The sequence below is a fragment of the Sciurus vulgaris genome (genome assembly GCF_902686455.1).
Source record: "Sciurus vulgaris genome assembly, chromosome: 2".
In the NCBI taxonomy this organism is placed as follows: domain Eukaryota; kingdom Metazoa; phylum Chordata; class Mammalia; order Rodentia; family Sciuridae; genus Sciurus; species Sciurus vulgaris.
Window position 1 is genome coordinate 13,186,287 of NC_136462.1, and position 13,394 is coordinate 13,199,680.

Sequence of the window (13,394 nt, forward strand, 5' to 3'; positions counted from 1 at the left end):
GCGGGGGGACCCAAGGGAGGCGGGGCGGCGGGGCAGAGTGAGCTGGTGTGGCGTGGCCAAGCACCGTGTGCGGGGGCTTTGGGCTCCGAGGCTGTGAGCCTGACCCAGCTGCCGCGCTGCCTGTTCCCGAGGCTCTGAGGGGTATCTGTCCCCTCCTCTCCAGGCTCCGGGTGCTTGTGGGCATTCCTTGGCACTCCTTAACACAGGCCCACGTCACTCTAGCCGTCTGTCTTCACATGGCCTTTCTCTGTCCCGATTTTTCTCCTCTTATTTTTAAGGAAGCCAGTGGTCAGGGCCACCATGTGCAGTTGTGACCACATCCCAACTTGATCATGTCTGGAGATTGTTTCCAAACAAGGCCCCATTCACAGGTCCCAGAGGGCTAGGACTAGAACATGTATTTGGGGTACCGTTCAACCCGCCACAGGGGAAATAGACTTCCTCCAAACCCAGCCTTTTCCAAGACCCTTGGTCTTTCCAGCATTCCGTGATGTTGTCTTCAGAATCAAAGGCGTTAAAGAGCCAGAGAGGGAGAGATTTTTGTGAGTTACTCTTGCATTTCCATAGTGCCACCACAAAGGCAGTAGGTATTGAGGGAAGTCTCTGAGTGGTGAGTGCCACCCTGGGGCACATTTCTGTCCATCACGCTTTCCCACAGAGTTTCTCATGAATGCTGGCATCCCTTCTCTTTCCTCGTGGCCCTGTCTCAGTGCTGGGCTGGCTCTCCTGTGGAGAAAATCAGCACAGGGAGCAGATCTGGCTTTAGGTGAGGCTTTATCCAGGAATCAGACTAATCAGACCTGGTTGCTCTTCTATCCTCCATTGTTTTCTGAGCTTAGGCCTCAAACAGGTCTTGCCTTCAGTTCCCATGGTGAGTGCTCACAGCTGCCCAGTCTCCACGTGTCCCCCTTCTCCCCAAAGCTGAGAATATTCTTGTCCCAGTATTTCCAGCAAAACCTGCCTCTGATTGGACAGGTTCAGGGTTGTCTGGTCTCTCCTGAGCCAGCAGCCCCAAGCTGTGATGCACTGATTGGTCAAACCGAAGTCATGTGATATGAGGAGGGACGAGAAGGGATGGATGCCTGGAGGGCTGGGGCTGGGGGTGGGTGGACTCACACCAGGCTCCCTGTGTCAGCCCCAGCCTCCTCTCTAATCAGGAGTCCCCTTTCCTTTCAGGAGTACATCGATGCCCACCCTGAGACCATTGTCCTGGACCCCCTCCCTGCCATCAGGACCCTGCTTGACCGCTCCAAGTCCTACGAGCTCATCCGGAAGATTGAGGCCTACATGAAAGGTACAGACATGTGTGCTCAGCATCTGTGGCACACAGCCCTCCTCTGTGGCTACAGGTGGCCGTTGCGTGGGAGGGGAAGGTGTCACGTCTTTTTAAGCACTTGGCACAGGAAGCATTGATTCCCCAGGCGTGGTCATTCTGGGGAGGTCCTTCCTCTCCCTCTTTCACTCAGGGTGCTATTTGGGAAAGGCTCTGGCCACTATGAGGGGGTTCTGTTGTACAGTTTTGAACCCTTGGGGTTCACTTAATGCTGTGATCAGGGAGCAGGAGTCCAGGGCCATGGAGTTATGCAACCTGGCCAAGGATTCGAACAGAAATGAGGGGCCTTAACCAAGCACATGGAGACATGTAACAGGCTGCCAGACCTCATGGGGACACTCTGTTCTCCTGGGTGGGAGCCTCCCTCCAGGGCGTGGAGCTTCTCCAGCTGCAGGCTTTTGTCCCCAAGGACCCGTCTCCCATCCCCACCCCACAGGGAGCAGAGCAGCTCCAGAGAAGCCAGATTGCCTCTTAAAGCACTGTGTCTGCATGCAAGGGACTTTCTGAAGAAAAAGTTCTCTCTTCTGGGCTGTGTTCCCTGCTGAGACTTCTGAGTGATTTTTAAGGAAAAGTGCTTTGCCTGATCTTGGGGCTACGTAAGGACTCTTCCTGGCATCAGAAGAGGTGGTCCCCTGTCTGCAACCACACAGACCTTGATTGTGCCTTGGCTGCCTTGAGCTCTGACCTGGTTGTTTCCCATGATGGTGGGACCAGCAGGCACAGTGTGGTTCACAGGACTGGAGACAGCCTGTCTGTGAGGGGACTGTGGGGGTGGCATTTGCTGGCTATGCACTGTGTGGCTGTGTGGTTCGCGTCCTCCTTATGTTGTCTCTTTCAGTGCTCTTTGGTGGGCCTGCCCATTTCGCACAAGTCATGGAAGCTGTAGAAGTTAGATTTCTATTACTATAACAAAATACCTGAGACAGGTATTTTACTTTATAAAAGTAAAGAAGTTTATTTTCACAGTCTTGGAGGCTGAAAACTCTAACCAGCATGTTACAGGTTCTGGCTTGGCTGTGTCACTTCATGGTAGGTAACAATGGTGACAGTGGGCAGGAGCAAGCAGGTGGTAATGTTTTGAACCAGGAGCAGGAAGAACTGAGTTGGGTCAGGCTTGCTCCTTTCATAATAACCCTTGCACAAGAATTACCCAGGGGTGACAGGAGGACTAGCTCACACCCCGGTGACCTAAGGGCCTCCTGTAGGCCCTACATCTTAAAGGTTACACTACCTCTCAAACGGCCACTCTGGGGACCAAGGCTCCATCACATGTACCTTTGGTGGGAGTTGAGGGCACAAACCATATCTCACCCATAGCAGGTGCTGAGTGCTTAGCAGGCCCTGCCGTCACATGGTGGGGGCCAGCATCTAGCCAGGCTCTCCAGCTCCTGCCTCCTGTCCGTGGCTAGAGGGTGCTGGTCCAGACAGATGGTGATCCTCGGTTCTCTAAGGGCACGCCCAGAAAGGACTCAGTGTCCTTGAAAGGGTCTGGAAGCTCCATTCCTGGGTGCCTGTCACTCATGCCTGGTGTGCAGCATGCGGAGAGTCCCTGGGGCCCCCAAACAGGCAGGGCATCCCAGCATGCCCGCAGCCTTCGCTTCCCTGGCTCTGGAGTACTTCCTTTCCTGGATGACTCTGGAAACCAAGATGGAGGTTGGTTTTGGAGAGGAAATCAGCCTCTCTCTGGAAGACGTGATTATTGGACACTGGGTGAAGAGACAGAAGAAGAGCATCTGACATGAAACGGCCCCGCTAGAGGGGCCAGGTGACAGTCTGCGGCACCTCTGATGTCCACGAGCAGCCTGTAGACGTGTTGGGCTGGGGGGCGGTTTGGGGCCGGTGTCACGAGGGACTTTTGGAGTAACATGCAGGCTTTGGAGGGAGACTGAGTGAAGCTGGGCCCCAGTCTGGGCTTCAGCGGGCTCTGATTTCTTGGACAAGTCCCTTGGCCTGGCCCTGCCTGTGTTCTGGAAAACGTGGATAAGTGGTTCAATCCTAGGGTCCGAGGTTAGGATGGCGGATGACATCTGTGGAGACTTGGCTTGCTGTGGGTCACCTGGGAATGCTTCAGTCTCTGCTTCTGCTGTAGTGGCAGGGCCCAGGTACCTGGGTTATGTCTTAGAGCCTAAGACAGATTTTCACGAGTTGCAAAGCAGGACAGGTATGGGGTGTGGACAGGGAGGGCGAGCCAGGACCGGGGCCACAAGTGTGCACAGTGCGGTCAAGTAGCAGGAGCCTGGTGTTGAGACTGGACTGCAGCACAGAAAAGAGTGTACCAAGTGGCAACTTGGGAGGGTGGCAGTGGGGAGCCCCACGTGCTTGCTTGGCTCTGGAATTTGGTCTCTCCTGGGACGGTAAAGAATCGTGTTGGAATTTGTGAGCATTGCAGTGGAAAGCTCCCACCGGCTGCAGGGTGGAGCCTGGGCATAGGTGGCAGTGTCCTCTAGTGAGGGGTGGAGACCGAGGAGAGGTCTGCTCAGGGCTTGTCTCAGAGGGCAGCCACCCCAGCTGTGATTTGCTAAGGGAGCGGGGCCAAGACCCAGGTGACGCTGCCTCCCCTGGGCTCAGTGGTTGCTCCTTGGACCTTTCCTGAGCCCCATGGGAAAGCTGACTCCAAAAAGTCTTGGGGCCTGGGGCACTCCCAGCAGGGCCCCTGAGCTCGGCTTCTTCGGCCTGGGCAGCCTCTGTCTGCAGTTCCTCTCAGGGGTGAGTGAGGTCCCTCTTCTCCTAACTCCACTTTGTCCCTGGTCCCGCTTTGCTCGCTGCCGTGGCCCCCGTCTGAGACAGGGTAGTAGCAGTGGGGGGCACTCAGGCTGCTGGCCTGCACTTCTGTGTGAATTAGTCTGCCCACTGAGGCTCAGCAAGGGCCCCTGTGACAAAAGGGCTCCCGAAGCCTGAGCCCCCCTAAAGCCGATTATTAGGACAGTCCTGAGGCCTTCTGGCCACAGCGCACTCTCTGGCTGTGGGGTTCTTGTTCCATGGAGTCAGAGATGGAGACCTGACCCTGTCCTGGGAGTCTGTACTGGCGTGGAGGTGAGACAGACTCAGTTGACTCACATCCAGAATGAAATGGGGCTCTGTTCCTTTGGGGAACTTTCTCCCCAGGTGCCAATGGAGCAGGACTGTGATGGGTGGGGCCTGGGTGGGCAAGGACTGGGACCATGCCAACTTGGGCCTGCAGGCTGGGCAGTGTGGTGGACAGAGGGAGAAGAGCTGACCCTGGGCCCCTTGTGGGGAACCGACAGTTGAATCAGAGGTTGTAGCTAGGGACCTCGTTCTTGGGCAGCCATTGCAGATGCTTGAGCTGGTGAGTGAGAGATGAGGTTTTAAACAGATCAGTGCAGACATGCCTGGAAAAGCTTTTAACAGCCATTTCCTGTGACTGGATCTGGGACATTGGACAGTGGCCTGGACCCAGCCACAGGCTTGAGGGGCTGGTGACAGACCTCTGTGGGCAGAGCACCCAATGGAGGCAGTTCTGCTGAACCCAAAGCCCTCAACCCCAGATGCAGTCTGCTCGGGAACCATAGCTGGGCCAGCTGCGAGGGTCGTCCATAGAGGGTTAGTCCAGCAGGACTCGTGGGCAGGGGCTGTGAGCACTGCACCCTGGATTTTCCTTACCGTGTGTGCTGAACCTGGCTTGTGTTCTCCAGGAGGGCGACCAGAAGCTTCCTGGAGCGCCCTCCTGCCCACCAGGGGACCAGCACTGCTTGTGGGGCCTCTGCTGGACCCGCTCCTCCCCTTGGCAGAGCAGAGCCTTGCTGGGGGAGGTGTCCCTGGCTCCCCCGTGCCCTGCTCCCTGCCGATCCTGGAGGCATGCGGCCCTTTTAGGCATACTGTAAGTGACCTTAATTGCTCTCGAAGTTCCCTCAGATAATTATAGCCATCCCAGTGACACCACTCTTGTGTTGGAGAAGGGCGTGGCGAGCCTTCCAAGCTGTTGGCACCCCAGGCAGAGGCAGCACTCCCTGTTTCAGAGAACCCAGGCTGTGGGGAAGAGAGAGCGTGGGTGCTGCAGGGCTGCTTGGTTCCTGTTGACTCGAGGAGGGAAAAGACCGGGGCCCTGACTCTGCCGTGCACATGGGGACGGTCACCAGGGATAGCAGGCAGACGTCTCTCTCCCTTCAGCATCCCTGGCCTCACCTGTGTGATTACCTGGCAGCCTGTGTGTGGTCAGTGCCATCCCAGTGCCGTATGCCCAGAGCTCTGCCTATGACTCAAAGCCAGGGGAGGAAGCAGGGCCCTTTCTCTGCCTCAGATCTGCCAGCTTCAAGCCACCCACTCAGCATGCAAGTGGCTGCAATAGCAGAGACCTAAAAGACGGTGGCTTAAATGAGATAGAACTAACTTCCTCTCTTAGGTAAAGGCCCAGAGGAAGCCTGCCCAGCATTGGCGTGCAACAGTGGGGACCCGTACTGCTTCCATGGTCCATGAGGGTGGCTAAACCTCTGTCCATCACATCCAGATGTTAAGATGCCGAGGAAGCAAAAGGGAGTGTGCCCTAGTTATCTCTTAAGGAAGGTTCTAGAAGCTGCAAGATTATGCTCCTTTTCTGAGGCATTGCACAGAATCAGTCACATGCTAAGTTGGGAAATGTAATCCTTGCTCTACATTTTCAGCTGTAATTTTGGAATTTCACCATGGAAGAAGCGTGAGATTGAATTTTGGGGATACAGTAGAGGTCTGCCACATAGTTGTCCAAGATATGGGTTCCTGCATTGTGAACCCACTTTTCCCATGGGTAAATGGAATTTGGAATGACCGTTCCTCCTCTGGCTAGCCAGGAGTGTGGCCTTAGCCTGTGACAGCACAGTCCCCTCCAAGTAGCAGCTTGAGACCATGAGGTCAGTAGTCTTCCATTGACTTGCCTAGAGCTCCCTCAGATGACTGCTGCGGGGAGGCAGCCACCTGGGGACACCTGGGCCCACCTCACACCCATCCCTCATCCACAGCCTGTCAGCAAAGACATAGGCAGTGCCCAGCCTGAATGCATTCAGACCAAGGGAGGAGGCTGATGACACGCCATGGCTTGCTTTGCGTGTTTTGGAGGCCAGTTCATGCTGGGGCAGCCCACTTGGCCACATGGGGCCAGGATCCAGAGACAACACCCACAAGGCCAAGGCTGGCCCTGCCATGCCAGGCTGAGCAATTGTGGGCAAGATTCTAGCTGCACCAAATGACCAAAGCTGTGCATAAAAGGCACTTGAACCATGATTGGATGGCAAGAATTTGTGTCCTGTCCCTAGGGATAGCAGGTGTGAGGGTCTTGGGCCACGGGCAATGACTTGAGAGCTCCTTCTGCACTCTGGTGACTTAGGGTGAGGGACAGCTCTCTGTTCTCCTCCCAGAATCTCTCACATATGAGCTCTGGAGGTGGCAGATGGCCTGTCCTGGATGCCAGTCCTCCTGGTGAGGCGGGGGCAGTGCACAGCACAGATCAAGCTTTGCTGTCTGTGGTTTTATGAGAGTTTAATCAGAGTTCAGCTGGGAGGTGGTTTGGAAGCTGGTGGAAGCTGAATGGTTTAGACAGAAGAAAAGAACGCACCTTAGAGCGGGAGAAATGATCCCGAGAGCCCTGGTCCTGGTGGCTGTCGTGGGCTGTGCACGGCTTACCCTGAGGCTGGCTGTCCACCTGGGGGAGCTGCGGGGGCTGGGAGGAGGGCTGGAGTAACACCAGGCCCCACCTGTCCTCTGCCCCACTTCGCAGGGCTCCTCTGAGCCCCCTGCAGCTCTCAGACGGCCACTGAGCAGGCAGGGCCGTGGGAGGTGTGCACTCTCCTGCCCTTTTAGAGATGAGCACTGAGGGCATTGAGCTGAAGCTGCTTATGGTCCCGGAGCCACCGGGCCAGGGTCCTCGATGGGAGCTGGTGGTCCCCGAGCGCAGCTCCTCACCTGCATATGACTGCCTCCTGGGCCCAGCGACTGACTGGCAGGGTCTGAGGCAGAGACCGATGCCCTGGCACATGGCCGCCCGTGGGCGAGTGACCCCCGGGCTCCCGTGGCACAGGCACTGCCAGCTGGCGTTGCTCTGGTATCCAGGAGTGGCACCCACTCACTGCTCTGCTGCATAGTCCAGGCCTCTGCCCCACATGGTCATTGGAACAGAATCCCGTCTGTTCTTTTGAGGGCAGCAGCACGTCACGTGCACTAGCGGACCTGGGCTCAGACCTCAGCTGCAGGGCCAGCTGAGGGAGTGGTGTGCCCCGTCAGGGCTCTGGGGTGAGGGACGGCGAGGTGGGGCCAGGCTGGGCCAGGACCCAGAGCAGGCGGGTCCCGTGAGCCAGGGCCCTTGGGCTGGAGCTCGGGGGATGAGTAGGAGGAGCACTGTCCTCATTTGCACACTGGCCGCTGTCCACCACCCAGTCTGGCCCCAGGTGCAGGCGGAGGCCCAGGTCTGCAGAGCAGGAGGTGCTCGCTCCCTGCTGGCTCCCTGTGGGCCCAGGAGCACAGCCCCCAGGGCAGTCCTGCTCCCCCGAGGCCAGGCTGGTGCCACACCAGCATTAAGAGGCATCCAGCCAGCGCCAGGGCCCGCGTGAGCCCTGTCACCTTGGGGGCCGGTCAGTGTCCTCCCTCCGAGAGCCAAGGGGAGGGTGAAGTGGGCTGTGAGCCCTGGGGCCAGGCCCAGCCCCAGCCCGGCTCCCCAACATAGCAGGTGTCCCCCTTTCAGAGGAGATGCCGGACCCTTAGGGTGCCAGAGCCGCCTGCTTTCCTCGTCATCGTCACCATTGTCTAGTTAGCAGCTGCTTCTCTCCCCACCCTCTGCCAACCCCTGGGTGGGGCTGCTTCTGTCCCGGCTCCAGGTCAGAGGCCGCACCTGCTGTGTGGGCCTGGAGCCAGGGGACATCCACTGCCGCCCAGGCATCCTGCCCGTGGGGAGTCTCTGTCTCTCTGCCCCTCCCTGCTGACTCACTCAGCACGGGAACCCCGAATGCATCCGCCCTGCTGGCCGTGTTCCGGGTGACTGGGAGCAGATCCCCAGGCCTGCCCTGCCACCTGTCCACAGGCCCCAGACCACCCACTCCCCACCAGGCCCACAGGTCTGCCCAGGGACCTAGTCCTGGTGTCCACCTGCCATGACCTAGCTGAAAAGGGAGATGGGGCTTCCTGGAGGGAGATGGGTGGACCTCCTGCCCAACTCTGGTGGCCTCCCTTCTATGTCCTCTAGTGGAGCCTGAGCTTGGCTTTTCCTGTGCAGGCCTTTGGGTCTAGCCCGCCAGCAGGGCCCGGGCAGAGCCTATTTGGCGTGCCTGGCACACGAGTCTTGGGCCCCCAGGAGAGTCCCAGGAAGGAGGTGAGCTCTCCTGGCCATCGGTTGGGAGCCCCAGGGAACCACAGGTCCATTCTTGGGAGAGCATTCTCTCTGTTCGTGGGAAGCTCAGCCTTGACTCAGGACCTTGCAGACGGGCCCTCCAGCATGGCGGGAGCCCCTCCCACGGCCTCCTCTCAGCCCCGCCCAGCTCATCGGCTTCCAGATGAGGTACCCTCCTCCTCTGCCCCAGAGACCTGCCAGGCCCCCTGCCCACTGCTGACACCAGTGGCTGCTGGGCCTGCCCCGTGCAGCCCATTTTCTCTTGGCCACAGACACCCCTGGGGGGACTCCCCTGGTGATCCCACCAGGCTGTGGGCTGACCTCTAGCTCCCTCTTCCCAAATTCCTTTCCCTCATAGGACCAGCCCCTCCTGAGGGACATTTCTGGGGACTGCCCCCTCCCTGCCTTGCACTGAGTCTCCCAGCTCCGGGATGAGAGTTTCCACGTCTCTCCCTGAGATGTGAGCGAGGCAGATGGACCCTGACCTGCTCACTGGTGGGCTGGCGAGAGCCTCTGACAGCCGAGCTTCGTCCTGAGTGTGAGCGTGGCCCTGGGCTGCGGCTGCGGGTTTGCTGGGCACCCGGGGCCCAGCTCCGCTGCTCCTCTCCTCGTCTTTCAAGGTGAGGACAGAGCCCAGAGCAGTGCAGGAGGCACTCAGCGCCCTTCCAGCTGGCCCAACTCTCTCGCTGGGGAAGTCGCTGGACCACATGGAGCCTCCACTTTCTGATCTGTGAACCGGGGCGGGATGACGGTGGTGGCTGGCCCTTCCTCATGCCGCAGGGACTCCTCAGTGGACGGCCGTTCTGGGGGACAGTGTGCCGGGGCCCTCTGGTTGTCTGTCGTGACCTTGACACCTAGGAAGAACCCACCCATTCATTTTACAGAGTGCCCCTCCATTTGGGTGTCTCCGGTGCTTTCGGGGTTCTGGCGCTGGTCTGCACCATGCCGCCCTGAGGTGCTGAGCCCCCGGCACGCCCATCTGTGTTGGTATGTGCCTGTCTGCCAGACGGCGATCCTTTGGCTGCGGCCTGCCAGGCTTCCCGCTGTGTGCTCCCGACATCCCACCTGGAGCTGGCGGGTACCTCGCGAGAGCCATTTTGCAGGCGCTGCGCCCAGTGTTGCAGCGCCCATCCAGGGCACTGGCCAGGGCATTCGCCACCACCACCTTTGCCAAGTGGTCATCACACTGAATCGGAAAGTGACAGGAAGCTTGCAGCTCCACAGCCACCGTAATGCGCCGGTGGCACCTCAGAGAGCCCCAGCACAAGCTCATCCAGAGAGGGAACCACAGGCCAGGACGGGCATGCTGGCCGTGCACGGGTCCCCTTGGCTTGCTCCTGGGCTTCCCTGGGGCTTTAGTGTGCCAGCAGGCGCTCCGAGTTCTGCCACCAGCTGTCGGAGGCACTGATGCTTCATGTTCCAGCAGGTAAGTGGATTGTGACCTGCCACTGATCTGAGACAACGTGAAGAAACCTGCCCCAGAATCAGTGGCACGGGCCAGGGCCGCGGCTCAGGGGCAGAGCGCTTGCCTCGCATGTGTGAGACACTGGGTTCGATCCTCAGCACCACATAGAAATAAATAAAGCTATTAAAAAAAGACCATCCAGTCTGCCCGGGGTCCCCACCTCCTTTTGCGGTGCCTCTGGTGCACTCCCCAAACAGTGGACACAACTTCCCTTCGATCGCTCCCTTAGCTTGTAGGACCCTTACTGCTTGGGACTCGGATCTTCAGAGACAGCTGCTGTTCACTTTGGTAATCTGTCCTTCTGGTACTTGGCAGAAATATATGTGCATTTGAAAAAATAAATAGAAGTATGGTCAGGTCACATGTTTTCTGGTACAATTTGTATCCCCCTCAGTATTTCATCTTGACTTCTTTCCATGTCAGCCCATAGAGATGAGGTAGATGAGCTTTGCCCATTTTTGATGGCAACATAATATTTCAGCATATGAATGTGTGGAACATAATTTAGTCAATTATTTGGGCTCATAGCATTATTCCAGGTTTGTTTGGATCCCGCCCCCCCCCAAAAGGACCAGGCTATAGTAAACAGACTTCTGTATATTTCTGTGGAATTAATCCCTAGAAGTGGAATTTCTCATTCAAAAATTCTAAACATTGCTCCTGTCGGCAGATCTTGCTGGATTGGCCTTCCAAAAGTTTGAACACCTCCTCCTCCTGATCAGGCCAGTCGCCTGGGGGCTCCTGGTTTGAAGCTCATCTTAATTTGTCGTTACTGGTACAATTGCTCTTTCATGAGTTTATTCATGTTTCTTCTAAGAGTGACTCTTTTCATGGTGTTTGCCCATCTCTGCTCTGTTGTTGGTTTTTTCTTATTGATTGATTAGAGCCCTTTCTGTGTGAAGGGAGTTTGATCAGTGCAGCCTCATTCTCACGCGAGGGCCACACGCACGTTTTCTGTCCTGCTTTTAGAACATGTTATGCCAGAAAGCACTCCAAATGTTATTTTTTAAATGTCTTGAAAACAAAAAGTCTGCTACGTTTTGGGAGTTGAAGCTGAGTGGGGTCAGCGAGCCTGGCCCGGGGTCCAGCAGAGACTGTGAATCACTGGGAACAGCTGCCATGGAGCTAACCCGCACTTCCAGCAGCCAGTCAGGCTCAGGAATGTCCGCCTCTGCCTGGCCAGTGTCTGGCTCCTCCGCTCCTGGGCGTTGTACATTCCAGGTGCAAGTGGCTGTCTGGCCCCACAAGATGAAATGGATCACTAACTCGGTCGGTCGGGAGGAAAACCACTCATGCAGCTGACCACAGCAGGCGCCACCCACCTTGCCATGCCTACCCCTGCTGGGAAGTGTCCCTCATGGCACATTGTTTCCCTCAGTCCCTCCCCAGAATCACCCCACCCCCATTGCAGGCTGGTCCCCTGCCTCCAGTGTATCCCCAGGAAGCTCACCTGAAGGCAGCAGGGACCCAGGGCCTGTCCCAAGCTTCAAATAGCCGTTAGACATTTCTCCCTTGGAAATGCACGATAGCGGCTACATTGGTTCCCTGTTGCTGCTTAACAAGTGACTGGCTGCGTGGCTCATGACAGCCCACTTCTCATGGCACCATCGGAGAGGCCAGAAGTTCCCTCCCCGCACTTGTGTTCCCAGAGGGTCATGGGGCAGAAACCAGGGGCCAGCCAGGCGGGTGCTGACCTGGAGGCCCCTGAGAATCTACCTCCAGCCACGTTCTTGTGGGCAGAATTCAGTTTGGTGGCTGTGGGACGAGGCATCTTTGCTGGCTATCAGCTCCTGTAGGCGTCCCCACTCCTTCTTCCCACATGGCCGACACTGTGACCCAGCGAAGTTCCTGTGGCCACGCCAGCCCCAGCTCATCTCCTGGCTCAGGTCAGCAGCGTAGCCAGAGGGTGGGGTCCTCCACACACAGAGCCCGGCCATCGTGCCAGCAGGGTAGCACAGGCTCCCCACGGTGATGGCGTCTGTGATGGGCGGGAAGGAGGACTCTGACAGGTCCTCTACTCCACCTCTGCTTCCGTTGCAAGCACTGATCCTCAGCCACCTAGGACCGCCCCTCGCGGTCACAGACTGGGAAACTGAGGCCTGGGGAGGTGAAGGAGATTTCTCGGGGTGGACGTTCACCCCAGCAGGGTGGAGCAGCCAGATGCCAGGGGCCCACAGCACAGCTGGGTGGACACCCGCGTCTCTGGGTCTCTGAGGAGGGGATGGGAGCCTTCAAGGCTGTGTTCTTCCTGGGAAGGATCAGAGGGGAGGAGTGAGCTTCCCTTCCCACTCTGCCTCCTGTTGTCGGCTTTGATCTTAAAGGCCTCGGCTTCCTCACGTGCCAGGCAGAGGTTATATAATCTACCCCGTGGCTTTTCAACAAGGACCCGGGGAGCTGATGCCCTCCAGCATTTGGCACAGGGCTGTCTGGTCGCAGTTGGCGTTGCGCCATGCCCGCGCTGTGTAACGTGCCCCACACACGTCGTTCCGTAAGCCTCTGTCCCGCTGGTCTGTTACTGAGAAGGCCAGAACAATGGCTTAAGACAAGAACAGGTGTTTATTTTGCTGACAAACCTGGGGCTTGGCTGGGCTCAGCCAGGCAGCTCTGCCCTGCAGTCTCACAGGCTGCTAGCTCCGTGGCTCAGGGGCCCAGGACATGTGTCCCAGGAAAGAGCCGCCCTTCTGGCCCTGCCTCCCGAGGCCATGTCCTGGTTCTCCCCACGGCTCTCTGGAGTTTGAGTCCACCTCACACTGGAAGAAATGGAAATTGGCTCTTGGGATCATGACAACTGAAAGCCCCAGGAATTTTCCAGCTGGAGAGTGGAGAACCAGGAGAGTGGGTCACGAAGCTCCAGTCAAGGCCAGCACTCTGTGGACCGGGAGGCCTAGGTCCTAGCTGGAAAGCAGAGGCCGAGAGGAACTCTCCTTCACCCACCTTGCCTTCCAGTCGGGCCTTCAGATGGTGGGACGAGGCCCAGCGTGCTGTGGGGGCGGTAGGCTTTTCTCAGCCTGCGGTTCCGATGCTTATCTCACCCAGAACAAGGTTTCCCCAGACGCGGGCATCCTGTGGCCCGGTCGAGCTGGCACAGGTTCCCATCACCCTCCTGTGTTCTGAGCTTGGTGCCTGGCCCCGGCATACAGCAGCGAGCCAGCCTCCCAGGAGTGTCAGGGAGACAGGTGCCGAGTAGCCCTTATGACAGGGGTAACCAGGTGCTAGGGCACTGAGCCAGCCTCCAGTGGTGGGAACTCCGCTGAGACCCTGAGCGTAGCTCGTGTGGTATGCCTGGG

At 57.9% G+C, this 13,394-nt stretch overlaps 1 protein-coding gene across 5 annotated transcripts in view; it reads left to right on the forward strand.

The window, feature by feature from the left end:
• ITPK1 (inositol-tetrakisphosphate 1-kinase) overlaps nucleotides 1-13,394 on the forward strand; it is a 138,330-nt gene that overhangs the window by 92,583 nt on the left and 32,353 nt on the right. For all 5 annotated transcript variants that reach the window (XM_079127630.1, XM_079127631.1, XM_079127632.1 and 2 more), the window contains one exon: nucleotides 1,177-1,294. In XM_079127630.1, coding sequence (XP_078983756.1) covers nucleotides 1,177-1,294 — 118 coding nt within the window. The remainder of the gene's footprint in view (nucleotides 1-1,176; nucleotides 1,295-13,394) is intronic.